A 21,974-nucleotide genomic window follows, 5' to 3' on the forward strand; every position below is an offset into this window, starting at 1 on the left:
TGTACACATAAAATAATAGTATGCCAACTCATACCGCCACAGACTTCTGCCAGTGGGGCCCCATGACACATTTGGCATAGGCACCAGGAACATATGCGATGTCTGTGGTGAAGAAACAATGCACAGCGAGGCTGGTGCCCCTAGCGACCAACCACAGCGCTTATCTCATCTTCTAACCCTCCTTGGACGCATGAAAGCTGGAAGCTGATAGGTTGCTATGGGCAACTGCTGCTGCACTTGTGCTGAGAGCGGGCAGGAGATGGTTAAGGCCCAGCAGTGGAGAGAGGGGGAGGGCACTGGCTGTATCTGCGGGGAGGAGGAGGAGCCGGGGAGGGGACTCGCCCAGCAGCTGCTGGAAAATAATAAAATAAATATTATTGCTCCACGGTCCCTCGGAATAAAGCCCTAAAAGCCCACACTGCCCCCGGGACTGAGGCCGCCGCGGAGCGGGAGAAGAGGGGAGGACGTGCGGTAAGCAGTAATGGCGAGGAGGAGGAGGGTCCCGGGGAGGAGGCCTCAGCAGACGGGAGAGGTTTAGGGGCTGGATGGAGGCGATGGATCCCGTAGCGGGATGGAAGGGGGAGGGTGGGAGGTAAAGGGGGAGTCCGCCCCGGCTGTCTGGCCGGCCCCTCTCCGGGGCTGTCAATCAGGGGCCCCGGCTGCGGGGAGAGCCGGAGATTGTACGCCACAGCCCCCTTCTGCAGCCAGCCACCGTCGCCATTCGCCAGGCCCCCCACCCCTCCTCCTCCGGCCTTCCTATCCACCCCCGTCCCATCCCCTAGCCTCTTCCCGGCCTCCTGATTGTCAGTGCTAGCATTATAATACAGCATGAGCGGTACGTAACACCCCCCTCCACCCCCTGTCATCCAGGACCATGGCCCCCTCCTCCTATCCCCCCGGCCGGTGACAGCCTCCTGTGGGGTGTGCCACCAGCCATGGGGTCGGGTTTACTACAGCATGTGCCTGCAGGTTACAAATATTGCATTGGGGGGGAGGGTCTTATCCCACAGGTTGCCCCCCTGGTGCCACCCATGACAGCGGTGCATCCAGTATGCCAGGCAGAGGTCATCTTCATCCTGGTACTTTGTCTTTTGTCTTCTCCCTGGGTGACATATGTCAGTCTTCATTACTTTACAGATCAGGCGGAGGAAGACATGGCCAGCGAGGGAGGAAAGGCCAGTGAAGCCGAGGGCAAGAAAAAAGGCAAAGGATCCGGTTCACAGGTAAATTTCCCATGGGACGGAGTAGTCGCCGGATAAAAGGTGGCCTTAAAGGGCTTCTCTACGAGCTGCGCCTTGTAGGGCTCGCTCACCGGAAGGGAATGATGCCTATCACTTAGTGATGCCTTGCATCATTCTGGAGAAGAAGTGCTATGATTCCATATGCAAATGAGCAGTTAAGTGCAATGAGGGCGGGCCCAAGCCCCTTTGTGCACCCTTGCTTCTCCTGGTTTCCCTGTCAGCCCCTCCCTTTCCTTTTTGATTTGCAGGGCCCGGAAAGATGCAGGAACCTGGCCCTGTCAATCAGGAAGGAGAGGGAGGGGCTGACATAGGGATCAGGAGGAGCAAGGGTGCACAGAGCGGCTTGGGCCCGCCCTCAGTGCACCCATCTGCATATGGATTAGTGGTCCTTGCTCTCCAGAATAAAGCAACGGATCACTAAGTGAAAGGCCCCACAAGGTACTGTGCCGTCTGTGCGTAGTTTTTCTGGTGACAGATTTCCTTTTAGGCCTCTTTCACATGACCGTATGGCTTTTTCAGTGTTTTGCAGGCCGTTTTTTTTCTAGATCCGTTGTTCCGTTTTTTGTTTCCGTTCCGTTTCACCGTATGGCATATACAGTATACAGTAATTGCATAGAAAAAATTGGGCTGGGCATAACATTTTCAATAGATGGTTCCGGGAAAAAAACGGAACGGATACGGAAGACATATACGGATGCATTTTTGTATGTGTTCTGTTTTTTTTGCGGACCCATTGACTTAAATGGAGCCACGGAACGTGATTTGCGGGCAATAATAGGACATCTATCTTTCAACGGAATGGAAATACGGAAACGGAATGCAGTACAGTATGTTTTTTTTTTGCGGAACCATTGAAATGAATGGTTCCATATACGGAACGCAAAAAACGGCCCGTAAACGGAAAAAAAAAAACGGACGTGTGGAAGAGGCCTTAAAGGGGTTGTCCCCAACACATGATCCACCTGCCATGAAGAATAGGTGATTACTTACCTGACTGCTCCGAATCTCCCAGCAGGACTCTGCTTGTCGACAACATGTGACCACTGCGGACAATCACTGGCCTCAACAGTGCAACAGAGGCCAGTGATTGGCTGCAGTGATCACGCGTTGTCAACATGACATCACTGCTGCAGCCGGGTAAACGGAGCGATGGCACAGGTTGTGTTGGGTGAGTACCAATCTGTCCTTTACAGTAGTGTGCTGTTTTCCTCCTGAAACAGGACAACCCCTTTAACCCTTTAAGGCATCTGCGTCGTGCATGCAAGGTTTCGGTCAAGAGGATTTCCCACAGGCGTGTGTTTGAGTGGCTTCTTTCACCCATGGGAATGTCTACCAGGCGGTAGAATTATTTTTATTTTTTTAATTACTGGGTGCCTTTGTATGTTGTGTGCTGTTCCGTACAGTACTGATGACCTAGCCTCTGGTAGGGGTCCGACACTCTGGACCTCCGCTGATCAGCTGTTTGAAGAGAAGGCGGCGCTCTCAGCTTTGTCCAAGTTGTGTCCAAGCCAGAATTCCGGGAACAAATCCGGCGCGTGAACGTCCCTTTAGGCTGCACACGTTGTGGTCATATTGCATCTTTTGATATGTTTTAAAAAAAAAAAAATGGGGCAAAACAAAGTGATTTAGAAAAACCGTGGCAGAAAGTGCAATATGACCGCATTATGTGAACAAAAGCCGTAGGCTAGTTTCAGACGAGCGTGTTCAGTCCGGGAAACACACTCGATATTTCCCAGTCCGAACGCTGCTCCTGTGTATTCCAGTCTCACCGGAGATCTAGTGAACTGTTGTCACATAATGTGATGTCACCAGTTCAGTAGATTGGTGGTGAGACTGGAATTATCAACATAAGTCATTATAAACTTGCGAGTTCACTTCACAGGAGCAGCGTTAAGGCTAGGGCTACAAGAAGACATTTGTCGCACGACAATTTTTATGATGATAGTATATGGTGTCGCACTTCGACAGTCGCAAAAAATCCATTCGAAATAGATTTTTCTGCAACTGTCGCAGCACGACACCATAGATTATCATTATAAAAATTGGCACGGGACATTAGTCCGACAAATGTTGCAGTGTACTTGTGCCCTATGTGTCGCGCGTAGCCCTAGCCTAAGTCGAGAAATATTGCTGTCTGAAACTAGGGTTAGAAGAAGGATGCAGATGTAGGACAGCCCTATTTTTCTGTCTGATCTGATGGGTTGTGCAGGGGGCCATAATGAGTCGGCGCTAAAGATAGGCACATCATAACGTAAGCAGTCCTTCGGGTCGGCACAGCAGGGGCTCTGGACATGGGCAGAGCCCTCGTGGACAGCAATAGTTGAGGTGACACGGCCATGTATATACAGACGTCTTTTAGGTTTTCTATGCATTTTTGTGACTTATATGCTTTTGAAGTAGGTATGGTTTATATACTGTTTAATTGTGTAACCTAATACTTGTCTGCTGCTGGCTTCATGCACTTGCGAGTTTGCAGGAAGCGTTGTAGAGACAGGACATTTCTGAGAACGCGACCACTTCCTGTCACACATCTGATGTCAGACGGTAACGCGCCCTTTCTAAATCCTCCCACTTTCTTTTTGACTAGGACTCGCAGCCCTCTCCCTTGGCTTTACTAGCTGCAACCTGCAGTAAAATAGGAACAACAGGGGAAAACCAAGGCGCTGGACAGCAGCAGATTATCATCGATCCCAGCCAAGCACTAGTCCAGCTTCAGAACCAACCACAGCAACTGGAACTGGTGACCACTCAACTGGCCGGTAGCGCCTGGCAGATTGTGGCCGCGGCTCCCCCTGTTTCAAAAGAAGGCAGCATAGCACAGCAAGGAATTTCGATAGCTGCCAGTACAGCGGCCTCATCAAATAATAACAGCGAGAGCACGTCGCCTACAAAATCCAAAGCGAGCAGTTCTGCTGCCGCCCCAGGGCAGTTCCAGGTCATCCAAGTCCAGACTCCCGGGGGCAATGTACAGTACCAGGTCATCCCACAGATTCAGACCCTAGATGGCCAGCACATTCAGATCAGCCCTGGGAATGCCACCGCGCTGCAAGATTTACAAGGTCAAATACAGTTTATTCCTGCTGGAAATAATCAAGCCATTATCACAGCTAGCAATCGAACGACATCTGGAAATATTATTGCGCAAAACTTAGCAAATCAGACAGTTCCAGTGCAGATCCGTCCCGGAGTGTCATTCCCGTTACAGCTGCAGACCATTCCTGGGGCTCCTCAAGTCGTGACAACCTTGCCCATAAACATAGGAGGAGTGACTCTTGCCTTGCCAGTGATAAACAGTGTCTCTGCCGGGGGAAGCTCGGCACAGATCGTTCAGTCCACAGATGGCGGGATTACCAATGGAAATCAGCTGGTATCCACACCCATTACAACTTCCTCTGTCTGCACCATGCCCGAATCTCCCTCCTCCTCCACATCCTCAACCTGTACCACCACTGTGTCTACGACCCTGACTAGCAGTGATACGCTTGTCAGCTCGGCCGAGACAGGCCAGTTCACCAGCACAGCAGCAAGTAGTGAGCGTGCCACAGAGGAATCCCCATCCTCCGTCACAGAGGCTGAGAGTCAGAGCAGCAGTCAGCTGCAGGCCAATGGACTCCAGAACGCGTCCGAACAGTCCAGTTCCTTGCAGCAGGTGCAGATTGTAGGGCAGCCTGTCCTACAGCAGATCCAGATCCAGCAGCCCCAGCAGCAGATAATACAAGCCATACCCCAGCAGTCGTTTCAGCTTCAGTCAGGGCAGACCATCCAAACTCTGCAGCAGCAACAGCTGCAAAATGTTCAGCTCCAAGCGTTAAGCCCAACCCAGGTGCTCATCAGGGCCCCGACATTAACCCCATCTGGTCAGATCAGCTGGCAAACCGTGCAGGTTCAGAACATTCAGAGCCTTCAGAACTTACAGGTCCAGAACACGGGCTTACCCCAGCAGTTAACCTTAACCCCGGTGTCCACAAGCAGCGGGACGACAATTGCACAGATTGCACCGGTTACCATGGCCGGCACTCCGATCACACTCAACGCTGCCCACTTTACATCGGTGCCTAATCTGCAGACAGTGAGCGTTGCAAATCTTGGTGCAGCAGGAGTCCAGGTACAGGGAGTACCAGTCACAATCACGAGCGTTGGAGGTATGTGAAAGGGTTAAAAAGTGCCACACTGAAATCTTATGGCGTCTGCATGTGTTTGTAGCAGCTGTATGTGCTTCCAGACATGTAAGGAAAGTATTGTTCTGCAAGCCATGGCGGTCCTCCCTACGTGCAGGTACCTCACCCAGGGGAACATGGCGATGCAAAAGTAAAACATATATTCACATGTAGCAGTTCAGGTGCAGTTAAAACCGCATGCGTTTTCTCCCCAAATTTATGATGATGCAGTTTTCACAGATGATACAAATTAAGGGGAAGTTATTAAGACTGGCATTTGCTCAGTGTCACCAGCACTAACAATGCACATGTTTTTAAAGGGGTCATCAGGGATTTTGATACTGATGGCCTATCACCTAAGGTAGGTCATCAATATTAGTTTTGGCAGGGGTCCGACTTCCAGCACCCCTCCAATTAGCTGTTTGAGGATGCAGCGGCCTCCTCGCAGCTTATCAGGCACAGCATCATCTATTGGATAGCGGCTGTGCTCAGTATTACAGCTCGGCCCCATTCACTTGAATGGGACTGAGCTGCGCCTAGGCCATGTGTCGTCACTGAAAGAAGCCAGCTCTCACAGAGTGCCACGGTCTCTTCCAAACGGACCCCGCCCATGACGTATGTGTCAAAACCTCTTGCTTTTTTTTTTTTTTTCCCCTCCAATGCAGTTTTGATGCGGTTTAAACTGCATTAAAGCCAAGTCACCCGCCGCTAGGTGCAGTTCGACACTAGTAATCATAAATAATCTAAGAGAGTATTTGGGGAGTAGACGTAGGAAAAATGTAGGGGACAGCAAATCCAGAGCGTTTTGCAGTACTAGAAAGGTGGATGACATTTACCCCTTTCCAACTACTTCCGGTGTATACAGGGAGTGCAGAATTATTAGGCAAGTTGTATTTTTGAGGATTAATTTTATTATTGAACAACAACCATGTTCTCAATGAACCCAAAAAACTCATTAATATCAAAGCTAAATATTTTTGGAAGTAGTTTTTAGTTTGTTTTTAGTTTTAGCTATTTTAGGGGGATATCTGTGTGTGCAGGTGACTATTACTGTGCATAATTATTAGGCAACTTAACAAAAAACAAATATATACCCATTTCAATTATTTATTTTTACCAGTGAAACCAATATAACATCTCAACATTCACAAATATACATTTCTGACATTCAAAAACAAAACAAAAACAAATCAGTGACCAATATAGCCACCTTTCTTTGCAAGGACACTCAAAAGCCTGCCATCCATGGATTCTGTCAGTGTTTTGATCTGTTCACCATCAACATTGCGTGCAGCAGCAACCACAGCCTCCCAGACACTGTTCAGAGAGGTGTACTGTTTTCCCTCCTTGTAAATCTCACATGGGGTTCAGATCAGGTGAACAAGGAGGCCATGTCATTAGATTTTCTTCTTTTATACCCTTTCTTGCCAGCCACGCTGTGGAGTACTTGGACGCGTGTGATGGAGCATTGTCCTGCATGAAAATCATGTTTTTCTTGAAGGATGCAGACTTCTTCCTGTACCACTGCTTGAAGAAGGTGTCTTCCAGAAACTGGCAGTAGGACTGGGAGTTGAGCTTGACTCTATCCTCAACCCGAAAAGGCCCCACAAGCTCATCTTTGATGATACCAGCCCAAACCAGTACTCCACCTCCACCTTGCTGGCGTCTGAGTCGGACTGGAGCTCTCTGCCCTTTACCAATCCAGCCACGGGCCCATCCATCTGGCCCATCAAGACTCACTCTCATTTCATCAGTCCATAAAACCTTAGAAAAATCAGTCTTGAGATATTTCTTGGCCCAGTCTTGACGTTTCAGCTTGTGTGTCTTGTTCAGTGGTGGTCGTCTTTCAGCCTTTCTTACCTTGGCCATGTCTCTGAGTATTGCACACCTTGTGCTTTTGGGCACTCCAGTGATGTTGCAGCTCTGAAATATGGCCAAACTGGTGGCAAGTGGCATCTTGGCAGCTGCACGCTTGACTTTTCTCAGTTCATGGGCAGTTATTTTGCACCTTGGTTTTTCCACACGCTTCTTGCGACCCTGTTGACTATTTTGAATGAAACGCTTGATTGTTCGATGATCACACTTCAGAAGCTTTGCAATTTTAAGAGTGCTGCATCCCTCTGCAAGATATCTCACTATTTTTGCCTTTTCTGAGCCTGTCAAGTCCTTCTTTTGACCCATTTTGCCAAAGGAAAGGAAGTTGCCTAATAATTATGCACACCTGATATAGGGTGTTGATGTCATTAGACCACACCCCTTCTCATTACAGAGATGCACATCACCTAATATGCTTAATTGGTAGTAGGCTTTCGAGCCTATACAGCTTGGAGTAAGACAACATGCATAAAGAGGATGATGTGGTCAAAATACTTCATTTGCCTAATAATTCTGCACTCCCTGTAAATATGGTGCCTGGTGGGATTCTGCTGTTTTAAAGTGCAGTCCCAGGGTTAATGTCTGCGATTGATGATAATGCAGATCTCGTTTAACCCCTCAGATGCCATGGTCTGCGCACCGCACTCCCAGGGCTGGAACGGCTCCCCTAGCAGTGATCGGGGGAGCCATTCCTTCTCTGTGGCAGGTTCTGTCCCTCTGAAAGATCCAAGGCTGCCACAGCGAGGGCACCATAGGAGCATAGCGAATTTCTCATAGACTTTAATGCTAATGCATTGGAATCTATGAGAGAAGCGATCTGACGATCGCATGTTCAAGTTCCCTAAGGGAACTTTTAAAAAGTGTAATAGAAAAAAAGAAAAATGCTTTTAAAAATATAACCCTTCTTTCCCCAAAATAAAAATAAGCAATAAAAAAATAATAATCTTGGGGTTGGTGCTTCCCAAAACTCCCATACTGTTAAAATTTAAAAAATATTTATCCCGTACGGTATATTACGATTCCCCACCCAAAGTTTAATAAAAAGTGATCAAAAAGTCATGCACACTCCATCATGACATCAATAAAAACTACAGATCACCCGGCAGACTATGAGCCCTCACACAGCTCCGTAGACATTAATATAAAAAGGTTATGGGGGTCGGAATATGGCGATGCATTTTATTTTATTTTTTTATTTTTCTTATATATTTTTTTAAATATTAAAACACAAGACAAACTATGCAAATTTGGTATTGTTGTAATCGTACTGACCCAGAGAATGAAGGACACAGGTCAGTACCGCATACGGAACACAGAAACACAGTAAAAATAAAACTCTGGTGGAATTGCGTTTTTTTTTTTTTTTTTTTTTTACCAGTTCTACCCCATTTTGGATTTTTTTATTTTTTTTTTCCAGCTTCTCACTACATTGTATGCAATATTAAATGGTGCCATTAGAAAGTACAACTTGTCCTGCAGAAAACAAGCCCTGATAAGGCTATGGGAATGGAAAAATAAAAAAAAAGTTACAGCTACAGACAGGCCAAGAGTAAACAAAAATGGAGATGCAAAAAACTGAAAATGGGCCGGTCCTGACAGGGTTAAACAGATCCCGCCCACACTCTGTGGAAAGAATACGCAGTGTAAACTGACCTGTTTCAATGAACGCTGAGGATTTCACCCTTTGCGGGGGGTAAAATCTGTGGCTAATCTGCATCAAAAGTCACAGCAGAAATTGTGCACTGTGTGGACCTACCACAGATGGTGGGCTGAGATAATTGAGCCTCTGATCATAGATCCAAAGTCGATTTGTTAAAAAACTTCTAGGAATACCAAAGTCATTTACCGCACAACTTCGGACGAGACAAATTTTTTGTATACAGAGTAAATGCTGTATGGAAACAGCATTACAAACTAAGGGTTTTAATGAATCGACTTCGGATCTATGATCAGATTCACTCAACGCTAATGGATACATTTGTAAAAGAGCTGCTGAAGAGTAAAAACTACTTAAAGGGAGTCTGTCACCTCTATGGCCATATACAGCACTTACATTGTCCTATCGCACACCTATACATGAATGTAATGGTACCTTTTGTCTTTTTCTTTACACTTGCAGAAGCTGGAAAAACGAACTTTGATTCATATGCAAATGAGCCCTCGCAAGTGCCCAGGGGCGGTGTTCAGTGTGTAGGTGCCCAGGTTGCTCTGCCTTTTTTCATTGTTTCCCCGTCTCTGCCCGCCCTCCTATTGCCTTGCGTCATCCTTCGGTCCGGCCGAGATCCCTTGCCGGGGCATGCACACTGCGATGCCCATTGTTGGCACGGCATCCCTTTAAATACTGCGCATGACTCAGCGAACGTTGCGAAACCAGCAGCAATGCTCCGGTCCGATGAGGCACTGCGTAGGCGCGGGATCTCATTTGCTTTGCAAGTGTAAAGAAAAAGACAAAGGTACCATTACATTCATGTATAGGTGTGTTATAGGACAATGTAAGCGCTGTATATGGCCATATGGAGGTGACAGACTCCCTTTTAAAAGTGAGAAATAAAAAAATAAAAAGTGCCTCCTTATTTTGCGCCTGCTGCACTGGCTACCAGGCCTAATAATAGGTCATGATTTCTGTTCTGTGCAGTTAACTTCAGTAGCTGTCTAGTTATCACAGGCAGAATTACATTGACAAGTAACACCTCGGTACAGATAACACAGGATCCACCATTCACAGTAGGTGATCTACTCCCTCACCTCTGCACAGGTCACATTCCCAGAAGACTCTCCCATAGAAGTCAGTAGACAAAAATAACAGCACACCCGGGCTCTGCCTAGTGAAACACTGTATAGGTATTCACATAAACGGTGCATTATGGTAGCGCTTACTGGAATGAGTTGCGCTAATTGAGGCGTACACATATGGATGTGACATGACATGTGAGACACGGCAATATGATGAAGAGGAGAAAAATTAAAATGGTTTTGGGGCGCTGATCACTAAAATGGTAGTTAAATAAAATACATAGGAAAATAAAAACAGAGGGACATGTTTCGCAGGCGGACCGCCTCCTTCCTCAGGCTACCAGACAGTGGTGTCCTCATGTCCTTTTATAGGCAGCAGTCCTATGTTGTCCCGCACCAGGTTTTACTTCCAGGTTGTTGACTATATAATGGCATGAGAATACTGTTGTCTGTCAGCCTGAGGAAGAAGGCGGTCTGCCTCAGAAACATGTTGCTCTCAGTCCTCTTTGTTTTTATTTTCCTATATATTTTTATTTATTAAACTACCATTTTAGTGCCCCGAAATAATTTTTTTCCTTCTCCTCTTTATCATAGATGTTAGTGCATTGTGACTGTGTCCTGTGTGGCTGCTGTCAAAGAACAGAAAGTCTTGATATATTTTAGGCATAGTGGCCTGTATGAAAACTGCAAGATTTTACATTTATTATTTACGGTAAATGGTTACTAACTTTTCACACAACTTTGCATAAGTCAATAGCACAATTGACTACAAGAAACTCTGTACTATGTCTAGTGCTAATTGCTTTTCAACTTTAAAAATACCTTAATCTGGTCCAAGATGGTAGCAGACGCACAGGAGGATCATATTACACAAGTCAATGCAAGTGTATGGAGAGGGAGAAATGAGCAGGAGCACATACAGTGAGGAACAGAAGTATTTGAACACCCTGCGATTTTGCAAGTTCTCCCACTTAGAAATCATGGAGGGATCTGAAATTCACATTATAGGTGCATTCCCACTCTGAGAGACAGAATTGAAAAAACATTTTTAGGACATTGCATTGTATGATATTTAAAGAATTTATTTTGTCTTGCACTGCTGAACATAAGTATTTGAACACCTGAGAAACTCTCTCAAAGAACTGTTACTGTGCCTTTAAAAAGTCCACCTCTACTCCACTCGTTAATCTAACTTAGTAGCACCTGTCTGAGCTCTTTAAAGACCCCTGTCCACCCCACAGTCAGTCAGACACACAACTACTACCATGGGCAAGACCAAAGAGCTATCAAAAGACACCAGAGACAAAATTGTGGACCTCCACAAGGCTGGAAAGGGCTACGGGGCAATTGCCAAGCAGCTTGGTGAAAATAGATCAACTGTTGGAGCAATTGTTATAAAATGGAAGAGGCTAAAGATGACTGTCAGTCTCCCTCGGACTGGGGCTCCATGCAAGATCTCACCTCGTGGGGTATCACTGATGATAAGAAAGGTGAGGAATCGGCCCAGAACTACAAGGGAGGAGCTGGTCAATGACATGGAGAGAGCTGAGACCACAGTTTCAAAGGTCACTGTCGGTAGAACATCATGCCGTCATTGCACGGAAGGTTCAACTGGTCAAGTCCTCACATGTCCAGGCCCGTCTGAAGTTTGCCAATGACCATTTGGGTGATCCAGAGGAGGCATGGGAGAAAGTCATGTGGTCAGATGAGACCAAAGTAGAACTTTTTGGTCTAAACTTCACTCGTCGTGTTTGGAGGAAAAAGAAGGATGAGTTGCATCCCAAGAACACCATCCTTACTGTGAAGCATGGGGGTGGTAACATCATGCTTTGGGGGGTGCTTTTCTGCAAAGTGGACAGGACGACTGCACTGTATTAAGAAGAAGATGAATGGGGCCATTTATTGTGAGATTTTGAGCAACAACCTCCTTCCCTCAGTCAGAGCATTGAAGATGGGTTGTGGCTGGGTCTTCCAACATGACAACGACCTGACGCACACAGCCAGGATAACCAAGGAGTGGCTCCGTAAGAAGCGTATCAAGGTTCTGGAGTGGCTTAGCCAGTCTCCAGACCTAAATCCAATAGAACATATTCGGAGGGAGCTGAAACTCAGACCCGAAACCTGACAGATCTAGAGGAGATCTGTGTGGAGGAGTGGGACAAAATTCCTGTTGCAGTATGTGAAAACCTGGTCAAGAACTACAGGAAATGTTTGACCTCAGTAATTGCAAACAAAGGCTTCTGTACCAAATATTAACACTGATTTTCTCAGGTGTTCAAATACTTATGTTTAGCAATGCAAGACAAATAAATTATTTAATAATCGTACAATGTGATTTCCTGTATTTTTATTTTATTTTATTCTGTCTCTGAGTGGGAATACACCTACAATGTGAATTTCAGACCCCTCCATGATTTCTAAGTGGGAGACCATGAAAAATGGCAGGGTGTTCAAATACTTCTGTTCCTCACTGTAGAGGCAAGCAGACTGCTGTAGATACGTTGAGATATACATTTCCTAAATGCTTTATTCACTATAACTATACAGGTCAGTACTTCTCTGTAATGTCCTCCATGATCTTGGGGCTAATTCTGAATGAGTAAGAGAAGGTTAGGAAGCATATTCTCCTCTACATTCTGTGTTCAGTGGATGGTAGCTAGTCTCCACCTTCCATGTCCGAGAGATCTGTAAACTAGACATTTACTATAGGGGAAAACTGCTAATAAAAGCCAGATACAAGTGTCCATTCTGGGTTTTTTTTGCGGACCATATGCAGAACCATTCATTTCAATGGGTCTGCAAAAAAAACGGAAGTTACTGTGTCCGTATGACCGTTCTGCAAAGAAATAGAACATGTCCTATTATTGTCCACATTATGGACAAGGATTGGACTGTTTTATTAGGGGCCAGCTGTTCCGTTCCGCAAAATACGAAATGCACATGGACGTCATGCATATGTTTTGCGGACCTCAAAATACATACAGTAGTGTGCATGAGCCCTTAGAAGAGGAAAATTGGACCCTCAAGGGGTTGGCCCATGAACAGCACTGCATGATCATTTTTCCATTCACTACTGAGGGACTGATGGAGCTAACGGAGCAATGTACTCGGTAGTGCCATAGAAGCGAATGGGGTGGTGATCTCACATTTCTGGTGGGATGTAGGCAACCCTCCCCCCCCCCCTTTTTCATGATTGATGGGGGGGGGGGGTCAAAATGGTCAAGCCCCCAGAGATCATACATTTATCACCAATCTTGTGGTTGGTTGATAAATGCTATTTGTTGGCCAACCCTTTAAATAAAGTATTGGTCTTGATGTCCTATTTTAAATGGAGACCGTCAGAAGTTTTGACCATCCAAAACTGCTGACAACACTAGATATGAGCCATATGAGTACAAACATAGCTTTAGTGGACCTTTTATTATCAGTGTTGTGAATATGATTTTTTGGGCTATGTTCACGCGCCTAAAATCCAGCAAAGAAAAATCTAACAATGGGCAGATTAGTAATTTGATGGTGGTTTTAAGAGTTTTTACACTAGCTTTAGAATGTTGAGCTTTTCCTGCTTCCCTATTGACTTCTGTGAAATCCACAATCAAATCTGCTTCAAAGAAATAACAGGTCACCTCCTGAAGCGTTTTTCAAATTGGGTACTGAAAACAAAACTGTACCATTTTGACATTGCGTGCACAAGGTGAAGTTTTTTTTTACATTAAAGTCAATGGGGAAACTGTTGGTGGAGTTTTGAATGTAGATTTAACAGCGGAAAACACCAGTGGCAGATTTTGCCTGTGTGAACATTCCTTTATTCTGCTATTTAAGTGCACTGGAGGCGGAGCTTCACTGTGAAGTGTTCTCTGCTCAGTGCATTGAGCTACTCCGCAGCCCCTCTCCTCTGAGTGTCAGCTGTACTGGTCTCTGGTTGGCTGCTACAGCTGTCCTTCAGCAGACGGGAGGAGAACGCTTCACAGATCTGTCTCCAGTGCCCTTGCAGGAGCAGAACCTCGCAGAATAACCGTTCATATACACACTACTCCAGATAGTAAAAGCTCCACAAAAGGTATGTTTGTACTGCTTTCCCCAACAACTACCTGGTCGAAACTGCTGACAGACTTCCTTTAAACAAGCTCATACATTGACCTTTCTCAGAATTTTACATTGTGTTTTGATTTTGCTGCTTCAGGTCAACAACAAGGAACAGACGGAGTCAAAGTACAGCAAGCTACCATCGCACCCATGACCGTTGCAGTAGGCGGCCTTACTAATGCAACCATTGGCGCTGTCAGCCCTGACCAGATAACACAGGTGCAGCTTCAGCAGTCCCAGCCATCATCAGATCAGGAGGTGCAGACAGGAAAGAGGTTAAGAAGAGTTGCATGTTCATGCCCCAATTGCAGGGAAGGAGAAGGAAGGTATGTATACCCCTCTTCCGGGTTTCAGATATTGATGATCTATCCATGAGAGAGGTCGTACTTATCAGATTGATTGGGGGGGTCCGACACCCAGCATCCGCACCAGTCAGTTGCTCCCTGCAGCCGCCGATGCCAGAACTAACACTGTGAATGGAGACAGAAGCACAGCTCTGTTCAAAGTGTACTGGCCGTGCCTGATTACTGTAACCCAGCTCCATTCTAGTAAATGCACCAGAAGTGATGTCATCCTGTTAGTGTTCACGTGACCGCTACAGCCAATCACTTTCCTCAGCGGACACATGTACATGAATGGCAGGCGACCATGGAGGCCAATGATTAATTGCAGTGGTCACATGAAGACAAGCAGACTGGCGATGCTGGAGCAGCAGGACATTTAAAGGGGAGTATAGCTTATTTAATCATTTTAAAGGGTTTCTTGCTCATAATCTTGGGCGTTACCAGTTGCCCCTGCAGCCGTGATTGGATAGTGTCAGGCTGTGCAGGGACGCACTCCCAGTTGGTAACATCTGTTTGGACCTTCATTGCAAACTGCTAGTAATTCATTCTTAACTTCTAGCAGGAATAATAACGGTGCCTTTACACGCAGAAGATTTTGTGGCAGAAAATTCTGCGACTGAAAATCAGTTCTATTCACCTTAATGGGGCTTGCTGAAATCCATGTGCTTGCTGCCTCATTCAAATGAATGGAACTGATTTTCAGTCGCAGAATTTACAGCCACAAAATCTGCCACGTGTGAGGACACCCTAAAGGAATGGCACAACATAGTCATAAGAATAGATGCTCCATGGGGAATACAAGCAGTTACTAAAACAGACATGTCAGGAGAGGTTACAGTTCCTCTTTAACGGAGCAAAGCTGCAATACCAGGTACATATCATGAACAAGTGTGGCGCTGTATCGGGAGGAAAGCAGCCATGTTTTTCTAATGATGAACAATCCCTTTGTAGTTTGCTTGCACCTTTTAGTATTTTGAGAAAATAGAAAACATGATTTTTTTTAAGCTGTTTTCACCCCTTTTTTTTTTATTCCTTAGGCTGATTTCACACAGGTGTTGTGGGAACATGGTCGATTTTTTTTTTTATATATTTTTTTCCCCGCGAGAGCAAAGCGTTTTTTAATGCGTTTCGCACGCACGTGAGAAAAATCGGCATGTTTGGTACCCAGACCCGAACCCGGACTTCACAGAAGTTCAGATTTGGGTTCAGTATTCTGTAAATTTTATTATTTTCCCTTATAACATGGTTATAAGGGAAAATAATAGTATTCTTTAATACAGAATGCTTAGTAGAAGGTCAATTGAGGGTTAGAAAAAATAAAATAAAAATTTGACTCACCTCCTCACATTGATCGCGTAGCTGCCGGTCTCCTGTTCTTTCTTCAGGACCTGTCAAAGGACCTGTGGTGACGTCACTGAGCTTATCACATGGTCGATCACCATGGTAATGGATCATGTGATGAGCACAGTGATGTCACCACAGGTCCTTTGACAGGTCCTGAAGAAAGAACAGGAGACCGGCAGCTACGCGATCAATTGGAGGAGGTGAGTAAAATTTTTATTTAATTTTTTAACCCTCAATTGACCTTCTAAGCAATTGAGAATACTATTATTTTCCCTTATAACCATCTTATAAGGGAAAATAATAAAATTTACAGAATACTGAACCCAAATAATAGGTTATAAGGGAAAATAATACAGTGAATAGACTTTCATCTTAGCAACCGTGCGTGAGAATCGCACCGCATCCGCACTTGCTTGCGGATGCTTGCAATTTTCACGCAGCCCCATTAACTTCTATGGGGCTTGCGTTGCGTGAAAAACGCGCAATATAGAGCATGCTGCTCTATATTGCCCCATAGAAATGAATGGGTCCGGATTCAGTGCAGGTGCAATGCGTTCACCTCACGCATTGCACCCGCGCGGAAATCTCGCCCGTGTGAACCCAGCCTTACAAGTGAGCTTTGTGGCCCTGAAATATTGGGGTCATTTACTATCAGATATACACCAGTTTTCGGGCATATATCTGCAAGTTTTTCCGCCACACCAGGTTTAAAAAAGGGGGGGCGTAGCGTGGGGCGTGTCTTGGGCATAGAAAACTGTTTAAATTTAAAGGGGTTGTCTCACCTGATAAAGTCATAGTTATTGTGTATATGATGTAATTTTCAGTCACTTTGTAATGTACTTCTATTTTCTATATGGCTTCTCTTCCCCGTGTTCTTTCATTATAGCTTCCTTTAGACCCTGCTCGTCTATAGGGGTTACGGCCACCGCTGGAATGCACTTGCGGTGGCCGCGCTTGCGCACTTAAATATAAATATCCGGCCTTTCTGGTGGCCGGGAATCACGGGAGCGAGCGTACATAGGGGCCAGTGTATGTGCATTTGCTCCCGTCCCCAGCCACCTGGTATGTATTCCTGTATTAGCTCCTGCACCCGGCCACCTTGTTCTGCTATAGAACAGCCCTGAAGCTGTTCTGTACCGTTATGCTAGGAGGGCAAATAGTATAACAGGTTCGGGGCTTGCACAAATAGCCCCAAACCTATAATATACAGATCGCAAGTGCCGGCTGTCATGTGAAAGATCTGACCTGAAAGTTTCCTACAGTGGCTGGCAGTGCGATCCTATCTGTCTCCTGGTAACCTTATCAGGAGACAGACATCACTGCTTGCTGGGACTCACTGTTATCTTTAAATGCAAATATATAGAGATAACAGTGTGCAGTGAGCTATAGAGGGCTGCCTGTGTGAGCGTGCATGGAGAGGCAAGGGTTACTGTCAGGAGGAGACGCCCCGTCCAGCTCCAAGCCCACAGAGCAGCAGAGATGCCAGGAAGGCAGAAGGTGAGGCTGGGTTCACACCTGAGCGTTTTACAGCGCGTTCCTACGCGCTGTAAAACGCTCAACAAGGAGAAACCAATGCTTCCCTATGGGAATGGTTCTCACCTGGGCGTTTTACAGCGCGTACGAACGCGCTGTAAAACGCCCGACGCTCAAAAAAGTACATGAGCGACTTTGGGGCGTCTTGTCGCGCGTTCCCGTACATAGACTTCCGGGAACGCGCGACAATGGGCGTTCGCATACTACTGGAGCCGCGTAGGTGAGACGCCGGAGAATCGCGCATACACAGCGCTCGGGTCAGGACGCTCAGGTCTGAACCCAGCCTGAGAGAACCCCTTAAGTACACGGCCATATTTCACCTTAAGGACCAGGCCATTTTTTGCAAATCTGACAAGTGTCACTTTATGTGTGAATAACTTTAAATTGCTTTTACTTATCCAGGCCATTCTGCGATAGTTTTTTCTTCACATATTGTACTTCATGACGCTGGTGAAATGGAGTCAAAAAAATACATTTTTATCTATAAAAAATACCAAATTTACAAAAAAAATTGAAAAATGTGCAAATTTACAAATTTCTATTTCTCCATTTTTATAATACATAGTAATACCTCTAAAAATTGTTATTATTTTATGTTCCCCATATGTCTTCTTCATGTTTGGATCATTTTGGGAATGCCATTTTATTTTTTGGGGACAAGGTTTAGAAGCAAATCTTGAAATTTTTCTGAAAATTTCTAAAACCCACTTTTTCAGGACCAGTTTAGGTCTGAAGTCAATTTGTGAGGCTTAAATAATAGAAACCACCTGAAAATGACCCCATTTTACAAACTACACCCCTCAAGGTATTCAAAACTGATTTTACAAACTTTGTTAACCCTTTAGGTGTTCCACAAGAATTAAGGGAAAATAGAGATAAAATTTAACTTTTTTGGCAGTTTTTCCATTTGAATCCATTTTTTCCAGTTACAAAGCATAGGTTAACAGACAAACAAAACTCAATATTTATTGCCCCGATTCTGTAGTTTGCAGAAACACCCCATATGTGGTCGTAAACTACTGTACGGGCACACAGTAGGGCGTAGAAGGAAAGGTGCGCCGTATGGTTTTTAGAAGGCAGATTTTGCTGGACATTTTTTTTTTTTTTACACCATGTCCCATTTGAAGCCCCCTTGATGCACCCCTAAAGTAGAAACTCCAAAAAAGTGACTCCATTTTGGAAACTACGGGATAGGGTGGCAGTTTTGTTAGTACTATTTTAGGGTACATATGATTTTTGGTGTCTCTATATTACACTTTTTGTGAGGCAGAGTAACAAGAAATAGCTGTTTTGGCACCGTTTTTATTTTTTGTTATTTACAACATTCACCTGACAGGTTAGATTATGTGATATTTTTATAGAGCAGGTTATTACGGACGTGGCGATACCTAATATGCTTACTTTTTTAAATTTATGTAAATTTTACACAAGGATTTCATTTTTTAAACAAAAAAAAAATGTTTTTGTGTCTCCATAGTCTGAGAGCCATAGTTTTTTCAGTTTTTGGGCGATTATCTTGGGTAGGGTATGATTTTTGCGGGATGAGATAACTGTTTGATTGGCAATATTTTGGGGTGTATATGACTTTTTTATCGCTTGCTATTACACTTTTTGTGATGTAAGGTGACAATTTTTTTTTTTTTTACGGTATTCACCTGAGGGGTTAGGTCATGTGATTATTATTTTTTTTTATAGAGCAGGTTCTTACGGACGTGGCGATACCGAATATATTTTATTTAAGTTTTACACAGTACCAGCATTTTTGAAACAAAAAAAATGATGTTTTAGTGTCTCCATATTCAGAGCCATAGGCTTAGGTAGGGGCTCATTTTTTGCGGAATGAGGTGACGGTTAGATTGGTACTATTTTGGGGGTCATATGCCTTTTTGATCACTTGGTGTTGCACTTTTTGTGATGTAAGGTGACAAAAATGGCTTCTTTTTTTTTTTTTACACCTTTTTTTTTAATGGTATTTATCGGACAGGGTGGCTCATGTGATATATTTATAGAGCCGGCCATTACGGACGGGGCGATACCTAATATGTGTGTTTTTTTCAGTTTTTTATTATAAAATAAGGGGAAAGGGGCGTTTTTTTTTTCTTTTTTTACTTTATTAATTTTATTACAAACATTTATTTATTTATTTATTTTACTTTTTTTTTTTCTTTACTTTATTTCTGATGTTCACTTTTGGGGGTCTGATCCCCTCTGCAATGCATTACAATACATTTGTATTGTAATGCATTGCCTGTTCGTGTACTTCAGTGAGTAGTACACAAACAGTTTGCCTAGGAGGCCCAGCCTGAGGCTGGATCTCCTCGGCTCCCGTAGAAGGCATTGGGTAGCCTCTGCACGGCATCGGGCTGCCTTCTGAGACATCGAGTCTCCGCCACAGCAGTGCGGGGACTCGATGGTCTCCCTCAAACACAAACTCCTTCTATGCCGCAGTAGCGGCATAGAAGGGGTTAATCCGCAGCGATCGCCGATACGGGGGGGTCACAGGACCCCCCTCGGCATTGACCCAGGGTGCCTTCTGATTTGATTTCAGCAGGCACCCAGTTCCGATCACCCCCCGCTGCGCGGGGGCATACAGTCCTTGAGTACCGGGACATCAGGGCGTACCTGTACGCCCTGTGTCTGTAACAGGTTAAGGCCTCTTGCAAAGTTTTTTCAGTTTCCATTCCTTTTTTTGCATTCCGTATATGGAACCATTCATTTCAACGGGTCTGCAAAAAACAAAACAAAGGTACTCCGTATGCATTCCGCTTCTGTATTTACGTTTTTCCTTTCCGTTCAAAGATAGAACATGTCCTATTATTGCCTGCAAATCACGTTCCGTGGCTCCATTCAAGTCAATGGGGCTGTAAAAAAAACGGAACGGATACGGAATGTATCCATATGTCTTCCGTATCCGTTCCGTTTTTGCAGAACCATCTATTGATAATTTTATGCCCAGCCCAATTTTTCTATGTAATTACTGTATATGCCATGCTTCCGTTTCCGATCCGCAAAAAACGGAAACCAAACGGAACGGCGGAATGGAAACTGAAACACTACTGAACCAAAATTTTTTAAAACTGATCTGTTTAAAACGGACCGCAAAACACTGAAAAAGCCATACGGCCGTGTGCAAGAGGCCTAAGCCAGCAAGGAAGCTGGCTTACATTTAGACCGGTGGTGGATGCGCAGAAGTTATGTAGAGCCCGGCACCTCTTCATAACTTCAGCGGATCCACCGCCAGCACAGGGGTTATTAAGAACGGCGTCTAAAACCCCAGTGTTAATAAATGACCCCCATTACCTTTATACTCTAATCTAATTACCACTGATCTGCTTATTGTATCAATGCCGCTGAGCCACTGGTTGTGTTTCTTGTGTCACTTGCAGATATACAGATGTGAAACTCTAGCTCCCTTTTTGCGAACCCATTGAAATTAATGGTTCCGTATACGGTCCGCAAAAAAAATTGAATGGAAACTGAATAAAAATACGTTCGTGTGCAAGAGGCCTAACAAAGATTGTGTAAGGGCTGATTCACATGACAGTAATCGGCCAGAGAAACGCCGCTGTGTCCCCTGGACCATCTGATTGCAGGGCACATAATGATGTGAGCACACAGCAATAGCCCTGCGATCAGATAGAGACTGACTGTGTCATAAATGATTATGATCCAATCGGGTCGGGGAGATGCGGCCAACACCCAGATCGTGCTTCCCAGATCAATCGCGGTGGTGGACATGAGCCCTTATTCTGTTGTATAACTAAGGGCTCATGCTCGCGACCATAGCCCATTTTGCTGTCCGCAAATTGCAGATCTACAAAACATGTATACCGGCCGTGTGCATTCTGCATTTTGTGTAACAAAATGTCCGCCCCATAATATAACTGCCCTATTGTTGTACATAATATGGACAAGAATAGGACATGTTTTATTTTTTGGCGGGGCTGTGAAATGGACATACGGATCTTTTGCAGCCCCACTGGTAATTGGGTCCGCATCCGACACCTTCAATAGCTATTGGCCGGACTCCCCCATACACATGCACACTCGATTTTGCATGCATGTGATTTCTAAGGGTATGTTCGCACCTAGTGTTTGAGCTGCAGATAAATATTAGGGTCAGGCACCACACAGCGGCCAATATGCAGCTTGCTGTGGTTAAAACCGCATAAAACAACACTGGGAAAATAAATGCTTAAAGAGGTTGTCCGAGATAATTAAAAATCCCCTACAATTACTTAAAATATAAAAACACCATATACTCGCCTCTTATTCCATCCCCGTTCTCTGCTTTTCTCCTCTGTTACTCCCACCGTTTGCTTACAGCTGAGGACAGTGATGGGCTGCAGCGGTGAGTTGCTGAATACAGGCTCGTCACTGTATTTGTCCCAGACCACTGTTCCGTTGGATCTTTTTTTGCTCCATTTTACCAGCGTCATGAAGTACAATATGTGACGAAAAAACTATCGCAGAATGGCCTGGATATGTAAAAGCGATTTAAAGTTATTCACACATAAAGTGACACTGGTCAGATTTGCAAAAAATGGCCTAGTCCTTAAGGACACTGCCATATTTCACCTTAAGGTGTTAAAGGGGTTGTATCGCCTTCTGCCTTCCCGGCATCTCTGCTGCTCTGTGGGCTTGGAGCTGACGTTAGTGCT

General features: G+C 45.0%; 1 protein-coding gene across 3 annotated transcripts in view; it reads left to right on the forward strand.

The window, feature by feature from the left end:
* The first annotated feature begins 332 nt into the window (after positions 1-332).
* The window catches only part of SP4 (Sp4 transcription factor), a 29,663-nt gene continuing 8,021 nt past the window's right edge, over positions 333-21,974 (forward strand). The window contains exons 1-4 of one of the 3 annotated variants that reach the window (XM_044294234.1): positions 333-471; positions 1,138-1,223; positions 3,829-5,383; positions 14,190-14,418. In XM_044294234.1, the coding sequence (XP_044150169.1) occupies positions 1,155-1,223; positions 3,829-5,383; positions 14,190-14,418 (1,853 nt within the window). In that variant the 5' untranslated portion in view covers positions 333-471; positions 1,138-1,154. Of the gene's footprint in view, positions 472-555; positions 836-857; positions 1,224-3,828; positions 5,384-14,189; positions 14,419-21,974 lie in introns of those variants that run through there. The other 2 variants (XM_044294233.1, XM_044294232.1) reach the window with 2 other exon arrangements.

This window comes from Bufo gargarizans, chromosome 5, assembly GCF_014858855.1.
Source record: "Bufo gargarizans isolate SCDJY-AF-19 chromosome 5, ASM1485885v1, whole genome shotgun sequence".
In the NCBI taxonomy this organism is placed as follows: domain Eukaryota; kingdom Metazoa; phylum Chordata; class Amphibia; order Anura; family Bufonidae; genus Bufo; species Bufo gargarizans.